Source organism: Setaria viridis, chromosome 8 (assembly GCF_005286985.2).
Source record: "Setaria viridis chromosome 8, Setaria_viridis_v4.0, whole genome shotgun sequence".
In the NCBI taxonomy this organism is placed as follows: Eukaryota; Viridiplantae; Streptophyta; class Magnoliopsida; order Poales; family Poaceae; genus Setaria; species Setaria viridis.
Window position 1 is genome coordinate 16204692 of NC_048270.2, and position 9075 is coordinate 16213766.

The 9075-nt window shown below is 47.9% G+C and overlaps 1 protein-coding gene across 1 annotated transcript; it reads right to left on the reverse strand.

Annotated features, from left to right (window-relative positions):
- Positions 1 to 547: 547 nt before the first annotated feature.
- Positions 548 to 2459, reverse strand: LOC117866992 (uncharacterized). Its single transcript, XM_072290202.1, has 3 exons — positions 2278 to 2459; positions 2060 to 2203; positions 548 to 1991 (listed from the first exon to the last, which is right to left on the reverse strand). The coding sequence occupies exons 1-3, from the start codon at positions 2284 to 2286 to the stop codon at positions 1332 to 1334; spliced, it is 813 nt and encodes a 270-aa protein (XP_072146303.1). The 5' UTR covers positions 2287 to 2459; the 3' UTR covers positions 548 to 1331.
- Positions 2460 to 9075: the final 6616 nt, after the last annotated feature.

Consider the following 9075-nt stretch of genomic DNA (forward strand, 5'->3'; position numbering starts at 1 on the left):
TGAAGACTGGGTCTAGACATGTGTCACTTCAGGATTAGTTTTCAGTTGATGACTATTCCACCCTCATGAGGGGAGAATTGGAAAATTTGGCGACTCATCGGCTAAGGGCTCTGATCAGCATTGAGGAAAATAAGAAAAGGGTTACCAGGTGGTATGACAAGAAGGTCAAGGTCAAAAAGTTTTCCCAAGGGGATTTAGTCTGGAAATTTGTCCTGCTAATAGGATCCAAAGATCCCAAGTATGGAAAATGGTCGTGCCATATCAGATTAGCCAATGTGCTCCAAGAAATGCATACATGCTGGAGACTTTTGAGGGAGAAAATTTACAAGGGCTCTGAATGGAAGATATTTGAAAAGATACTACCCCAGTATATGGGTAGGCGCTTAGCCGATGATGTAGCATATCGGGCTTTTAGAGCCGACGCGTACTGATTTGTTTTCACATAGCCGATGCAAGAGGCATCGCCTTAAGATCGAAAGAGGTGAAAAAGTATGTATATAAATAAACCAATCATTAGTCTATACATCGACTGAATATATGGCCGACATGGTACAAGTCGCCCCTAGATAAAAAGTACCAACACAATTATAGGTTACAACGATTTAACGGCATTTCGATTGAACTTTATTCATATCAATATCCTTCTGGAGTTGATCAAATTCGATTTGGAGTTCGGCGTTCTCCTCCTCCACTTCTACCATATCATCTTCGAGAGCAACTTGACGGGGCAGCTGATGGCTCCTTTCGACTGGTTGCCGGGCTTGCCTTCTAGAAGCTTTGGCCTCAATGTCGTCCACAATCCTCTTGATGTTCACGGGAAGGTGGTCTCTGAGTTCCTCGCGATGAGTTTGGATCAGGTATTTGTCAGCCTGAGTGAGTGGTTCACCGGAGTGGAGGATCTCAATGGCTCGTTCAAGGTCGCAGCTGAGTCGGTTTTGCTGCGAGAATAATGGATGGTCAATTGGCAGAGGGATCAGTCGAGAGGTAGGAGATTAATTTCGTACCTGATTGATAGAAGAGGAGGAGGCCATCTTGGTCGCTCAATCGAAGATTTGAAAGTGTGTGCAAGGAATGAGTTAATGGGTGCTTTGTTAATGCCTTCGGAAGGGGTGCGAGGGGTTCATATTTATAGAACAAAATGGCGATGGACAATGGTCGGTAAAAGGAGGGCATTTAAAGAAAGTGACCGTTGAGTCAGAAAAGCTGCATGAGAACTGTCCAGACTTGCATTCAAGACAGGAACGCCAAAGGTATCAACATTACGCAAGATATTCAAAGGCCGGCAGAGTTCATTATGACTGTTCAAGAAGATTGTTTATGGCCTCAATTGCTCACAGGCGAACTTGGTCGGCCGCATCCAACACTCGTTGATCGTCATCGGCCGATCCTGGGACTTTTGGCGTGTTGCGATGAAGACGGATGGCCTCGTGAGCGAGGGACTGTCTTTCTTGTTTTAGATCGACAATGACGGTTGGGAGATCTTCAAGTTTCTTTTCTTCGGCGGTGATGGCTTTTACGACCAGTTCCATTTCCTTGGCGAGCTCTCCTCTACGCCGTTTGAGCCGGTCTATTGCATTGACGATGCTCGGACGAGAGGTCTCGAGGAGGCCGATCTGCTGATGTACCTCTTGTGCATGGTGCTTGTAGGACTCTTCTTCTTGATGCACCATCTCCAGCTTAGAATGATCGGCCATGTGTCGCAACGCTCTAAACACTGGAACCTGCATGGTTTTGATATAAGCTGCGGGTGTTGGAACCTCTTCTGCGTCTTCTGGGACTTGGCCTTTAATCTCATTGAATATCTGCCGTATCGGTTCGGCATCTTCCGCCAATTGGCCGATGTTTTCCTGATGGAGGGTATGCATGTTTTGAAGCTTGGCACGGACACCTTCTGGTATCGAGCTCAGAGTTATTTGGCACGATGCGACTTCTTCATCATCAGAGACCGCAACTGCAAAGGAGAAGAGGCTGTTTTTTGGTGTGTCTTTTTCCTGCAGGGATGTGGGAAAGTGTTTTAGCCGATAGAAGGAAAAAATCGATTGATACAGAAAGTGCTTACCTCCTTCAAACGAATCTCTTCTGCCTGGGTTGGCAGAGTTGTTACTCCCATCTCAGAATCCTGCGAAGTTGGCTCATCAGAGGGGGAAGACTCGACGATGATCGGCTCTCTAGGAATAGCTGATAATGTGCTTGGACCAGCCTCCTGGAAGAAGAAAAGGGAAGCATTTATGAGTATAAAAGAATGCTGGATCTAAGTGTAAGTCTTGGTTTTCTTACCTTTGGCATGCGTGCAGCCGACGGTGGCACAAGGAGAATGACTGATGTATCTGGAGCATCCTATGCCAAGAATTAGCCGATTTTAGTTATAAAAATTGTGGAGACTAATGGACGAGCGTGTTCTTTACCTCAATCTGAAGATTTGTAGGTGACACAATTTCAGCTTTAGTATCAGCCGATTGAGGAACGGTCTGCTCCGAGATAGGTTGTGCAGCCTGTTGAGAAGAAACAAATTTAGTATTGGTGATACATATGAGGAAGTCAGAGCAGAAAGATTACTTGTATGGCTTCCACCAAGAGTGATGCAATCGTCGACCCAGCTTCTGATGCTTCCAGGGGATCAATGTCCTGAATTGCCGATGAGACATTTGCTTGGATTGGTGCGGCTGAGGGCTCGGCCGATGTTGCTGTTGATTGGTAGGCTGCCCGAGTTGTCGCGGATTCAGTGCGAGCTCGTACCCTACGACTTGTCTTCTTTGTGGTAGACATTTTGAGCTTATGCTTCAAACGGCGGGTGGCTACATCTTCCAATGATGGGACGTGATAGCCGATGAGAGGGTACAGCGTGTACGGATGATGGGCCTCTACCAGTCCGCCGCTCCAACTATGCGTTGGAGGTACTTGGCTATCAACCTGCGCAGAGAAGAAGGACAACAATGAGAAAGTTCTGCGGCATATGAGAATGTTAAGTAAGGAATTGGCAGAAAAGCATTGTTACCTCTTTTGTTTTTCTTTGGCCTTGGACGCCTGCCCGGAAGTCCCACTTTTGGCAAGTTTCTTAGCCTTCGCTAGCGCTTACGCTTCTTACCTTTCTAGACTGTCATCACATAACCAGAAGTCTTCCTAAGACTCACCTCTACTGTTTTGAGCATCCCATGCAACTCAGTCAGCAGTATCACATCGGTGGCGAGATCGTCGTTGAGGGGAAAACCCAGCTCTGCAAGCTCTCAATATACCCAATCATCTTAATCACATGAGGGCTGACTGGAGCACTTTTAGGATCGATCTATCTAGGATCGATCACAGTAAGATATGCAATGGTTTGCACTTCTTTTATTAACACTTTTAATGAAAGAATTCCTACTATGTTGTGCGAACGTCCCTCGGCGTTGCATAGCAGGATGAGATCCAATGTTCCCTATGATACTAGTGGCATCACCGCTAGCATCATAGTGAACAAGGTAGCCAACAATTGCCAATCGCATCCAATGCGACTCGTTTGTTGGGCGACATCATATATCTCGGCTCCCAACACTTATGCCCCAAAATCCAAGTCCAACTTGATAGCTCTGTCAAGCAAACCAACACTATGCCATGGTGTCCAACACCACCTAATGGATCAAGGTAGAAGATGACACCCTACTTTGGCAGACCCATCACCTACTAACAAGACCCTAATGGTGCAGCTGTTGGAAGGGCATAAAATCTTAATTTTTCGTGAGGAATTTATCATGCTCATCATAGGCAGTGCATAATAGTAATCATCACATATAATCAAATTATTGTGATAGCATGGTCTTTCTTCATCCAACGAAAATCAGCACATGCCGACGACCGCTAGTATGCACGCCTACACCGAGATGTCGCATCTTGGGCGCCTTCTCCAAGGTACGACATTCACCAAGTCGCTTCGCTCGTGTCAAAGAATTACATAATCTAATTCAGCTAATACACACTAGTAGCTAAAATTAAATAATACATCACATGAGTGGCATGCAGGCCGAATAGGAACAGCCTCAACCCGACTTTAATAATTTGTGACACGCATGCCACACGAATTTATTACACACAGATCATCACATGATTTTGAGGCCATACCATCACATCATTCTCAGCAAAAACGAGTTAGGCGTTTCTACAAACGATGCAACGCGTCCCCCCCCCCCCGTTTTTTTTAAAAAAATACTATCTGGTCCTGTCAGCCGATAACGGATAGAACAAATTTTTCGCATGATGCCAGCAAGCTAACACACATGCCGTTCTAGCTGACATAGCCGTTCACGCCGCGTATCGATTGCTTCGCTACACGAACTCACAACCTCGTGGTCAACCACGCGACGCTCGCACGCTGTTGTAAAGACGGCCAGTTAGCCGGTCACATAATGAGGAAGCAAGAACGGAGTAATACAGTCTGATTCGCGCGTAACGCTATTCCCCAAAACGATTTTATCTGCAACCAACCATGCAAAGTTTTTAATCTAGATCAAAACAACACAAGCACAACCCTGGTACCATTGTTAGAAAATGCGGTTTTCTACTCGTTACCACACAAAAATAACCGCGTAAACATGATCACTTGCGAGTAGATGATCATAGATTATACCTTCGCTCGTCGTGCGTCACAGCGGAAGTCTTAATGAAGCGCAAGTGGTTGATCCAATTGACGTTGAGGAAGTAGTCGTACAATCTAATGAAGTGCGCAACCAAATGACACCTCTATGGCAGTCCACATTACAGGATGAGATGACGAATCGGAGCGTGCTAGCACTCCACAGCACGTACTCGGAGATTCCCGCGATCAACCTTGGGTCCGGGAGAAAAGACTGCAATAGCGCCCTACTTGCGTGTGAGAGCAGCAGCGGCGGCGCACCAGTTCCTGGTGCGTGCGGTGGCGCACCAGGTCTTGGTGTATGCGGCAGCAGGTGGGAAAAGTGAGTAGGGTTAAAAAAACTTGTGGCTGGTGATTAAGTATTTATAATACTTGCTTAATGGGCCAGCAGTTCATAAGTATTTATAATACTTGCTTAATGGGCCAGCAGTTCAGATTGGGCCACGCGCATCCAACAGTTGGCTCTACTCTTTTCAACATCAAATCTGAGGACCAGCATCGACAAGAGTCAGAGGTCAGCCCGAACGTTGAGGAGTATTGCCACTTCGGTCTGGTTTGGTTTCTCCAACTTTTTTGTTAGCACCCGTCACATTTAGATACTAATTAGGAGTATTAAATGTAGACTATTTACAAAATCCATTATATAAGTGGAGGCTAAACGGCGAGATGAATCTATTAAGCCTAATTAGTTCATGATTTGACAATGTGTTGCTACAGTAAACATTTGCTAATGATGGATTAATTAGGCTTAATAGATTCGTCTTGCCGTTTAGCCTCCACTTATGTAATGAGTTTTGTAAATAGTCTACATTTAATACTCCTAATTAGTACCTACACATTTGACGTGACACGTGCTAAAAATAAGCAAAGGGAACCAAATGTCCCCTACATTTTTACTGCCAACTACAGAGGATGTAATGGATATTGCTTCGGAGATGCAGAACGTTGGAGATGTGCATGTGAGTCTTTACTGACACAGCTTCACTTTCACCTTGAAAAACTTAATGACGGTCAGAAGGAGGATGGAAAGAAGTACCTTTCGTTGACTGCAACCACAGCATGGGCTTGCATGCTCAGCACGTATGAAAACGTGTCCACCTCCGGTCATTTTTTCACCTCCACGGCTCCACAAGGAGACCAAAGTGGGACCCACCCAGGCAACCAAGTTGGGGCCCATAACCGCTTGAACACTGGTGATGGGAACCACCAGCGAGGCCTGAGCGTCGAACTCGTCGCCGACCAGCGCCTCTGCGAATCCCCAGCCACTGGCGACCACTCCGGCCACGGACCCAAACAGTGCCGCCTCGCCCACAGGAACTGCCGCAGACGAAGCACGGTAGCACCCCCAACCGGAGAAGGTAGGGATACAGGCACATGCCGCGCCATTCGGCAAGAGGGAGCAGAGGTGATGTCTTCTTGTCGTGGAGCCCACTTGAGCAGCACCACGCCGCCCCCGTGGCCACTGAGCATGGGGAGAAGATGAAGGGAGAGCATAAAAGGCTTTATTGGATCACTCACCTCGCCATGCTGGTGGAGACCACCGCCGGCAACCATGCCGGTGAGGAGCCCGCCCACCACCACCCAAGACAAGGGAGAGGACTACCATCCTCGATTGTAAAGCCATACGGCAAACTGAAATATGTAGCTACTCCTACGAACAACTAAAGAGCAAAGGCACCTGGACTCGCCGCCGGCGAGGACGCCGGAGGAGAGGAGGGAGAGGGTCGGAAATTGGGAACTACAGAGAAAACGCAACAGGCAGCCTTTGATCCAGTCAGGGCCTAAGGGTCCTTATCAACTCCCTTTATTCCGGCATACCTGCCCTGGTCAACCGTGCGGGCCACGTCACGCTGAAATCGCGACCGGACGTCTAGCCACAACCGATCCGGCGGCCTCGGGGCCGCCACGCAGTGCACGGCCTCGTAGGGAGCCCCTCAGGTCCACGGCGTATCGGATCGGGGTTAGGGGGAGGCCCTTGGTGTACAGTAAATTGGGCCATTTTTCTTGCGGCGTGGCCCTGTGCTCCAGGATATTCCTCCACCAAGAAGAGGAAATTCGGAGATCGTGCTAGTTTTGTGGAAAGGCACCCGCCTGGCGCTTTGCGGGGAGCCCCCCACCACCGCCGCCCGCCCCCGGTGCCTACCCACGGCCCGAGGTGCTCTGTCCTGAGGTGCAGCACCACATGTCCACTTTGCGCCCCTGGGGCGACCGCTAGACTGCGACGCGGCCTGGTAATTGGGGGTCATCCCGAAGCCCCTTAGGCCTAGCCAGGGCTGCCAGTGGAGCACGCCGTTTTGCAAGGAGCCCCTCGGGCCCTCGCCTTATCAGTTTTGGGTCCGGGGGTTGCTTCGTCCCGAGGTGTTGGGCTATGTGCCTTCGCCCTGCTGGCTGGGAGCCTCGAGGATAAGGGCTTGCTTGACTACCCTGCGTTTGTTTATGCTAGGTACATTAAAATTTGTTGTTGTCGGCAGTGGTGGCGTGTACGTGTGCATTGGTGCAGTGTTGGCATGCTCTTTGCTGCGCCGACATGTCCTTTGCTGCGCACATGTGGCCGCCGGCGTGTTGGTATGTAGTGCCTTCTTAGTTTTGGGCTCTGTCCATATATAGCCCCTTCGCTTTACTGTGCTAGTTTTTGGGGTCCCAGAGTTTCCCATGCTTCGTATCGCCCACTGCGACCATGGCATGCTCTGGGCTGCGTGATGTTTTGCCAGCGAGCAAGAACTAGTGTGTGCGTGCTCGTATCGCTCGCATGTTGGACTATTGCGGTGCTCGGGATGGACGGCCTACTGTGCATCTCAATTGGTGCTTGTGAATGAAAAGGTGCGTGCATCTCGACTAGATTGTGGCTATGCTTGTGTGTGTGTTTGTGCTGATTCGGCTACTGGGTGTGCAGGGGGACGCTATGTGTGCGGAAGCTGCTTGTGTGACGTTGATATGGTTAGGAGTACCATCAAGGAAGGTGGTCTGTATTCATTTAGTAAGTTCCGTGTGATCAATATGAAGCCTTCCTACAAGCCTTTTTGTGCGAAGATCAAGCTCACCTCGTGGACAAAGATGGTTTGTATTGAACCTGTCGCTGAATCGTTTCCTCAATTTGTGTTCCACCTATCGTCGCTTTCTGACCTTTCTTCGCGGGTAGGAAGCTAGGCATATTTTACAAGTCGGTGATGCGGTATCGACTGTTAGGTTACTTGCTATCTTTTTTATTTTGTTTCCCTCTTACAATGATTGTGTGTGCTTCCAGATGTTATAGCAATGATAGTTGGTGTGTCTGACATTACTCATATACGGGTAAGGAGCAACTCGGTTGACATGCCTAGGAGAGTCATTGGTCTCAAGTGTAACAACCCTAGCTAAATTAACCTTGCTTAAGCTTGAATAAAGTGATTAGAAGCCTAATCTAGCACTTGAAAGGTAAAAAATGCCCTTTAGAAGCTCAATTTAGGGGTAATTTAAAATTTGAATTTCATATAACAACTTGAAATTCTGTCAATCTAAGAGTTGTAGAACTTTACAAACCAAACAACTTTTCTTATTGGAACTTTGAGTGATTTGGAGAGGAAGAGATTCAAAAACCAGATTTAAACCCAGTGGCAAATCAACCTCATTTCAAAAGTACTAAGTGTTGAAAGCAGTGCTGAGTAGGGTACTTTAGATCTGGACTTCACTTGGAGCTTTTACAAAAGTTTTAGAGTAAACCTTGAATAACAACTTTGTTAAATTGAGCTTAGACTAAATCATCCTAGAACATGCTCAAACCCTAGGCTAAACTCAGCATAATTCTTAAACTCAGCCCTTGAACTCTAAGTCTAAAATAGTGAAAGACATCATCTTGGCATGCAGTTTTCTCACAAAATTTAAACTGAGCCCGAGCAAAGCCCTTTATAAAAGTTGGAGTCCTGAGTGTGTAATATGACTCCACTTATCCGACCAAGGCCCAAAACTCAATAGAACCTTTCCAAAACTTGAGTCAAAGTCAGCCAAAACAGTCAACTCAGCCCAAAATATGAAAATCAGCTAAGTCTGAATTTTAGGTGTTCCACCAAACTTTGAAGCCTTGTATCTTCAAATCTAGCTAGATTTCGAACCCAAGCCTTTTGTAGAAGTTGAAGCTGGACCTTAGGACAACAATTCATAGTTTGGGAAAATTTCGACCCTATTTGGCCCTTCACCTGAACCGCGTCGCCCCCTTCGCCCAAAGCGCCGCCGCGGCGTGTCCCTCCCTCACCGGCAAGCTTCGCCGCACCCTATCACCGATGCGATGGGATGAGGCAATGCTTGAACCTGCCAGTAGAAGAGTGAGCTGATCTTATCCTCTGGTTGTGATCTCCTTCGCCCAACCCGCGCCTCGCTTCGCCCCACCTCCCTCCGCCATGGCGACACCGCCCGCTGGCCAAGCTCCCTCCGCCAACCTACCACTTGACAGCGACAACTCATGCGCCAAGCTCTGCCAATCTGCCCACTCGACA

Bases quoted from the DNA above. Each gene is read 5' to 3' on its own strand.
- LOC117866992 (XM_072290202.1), bottom strand. The intron at 1,992-2,059 runs GTAAGCACTTTC...ACATCCCTGCAG, and splicing joins AAGAGATTCGTTTGAAGGAG to GAAAAAGACACACCAAAAAA.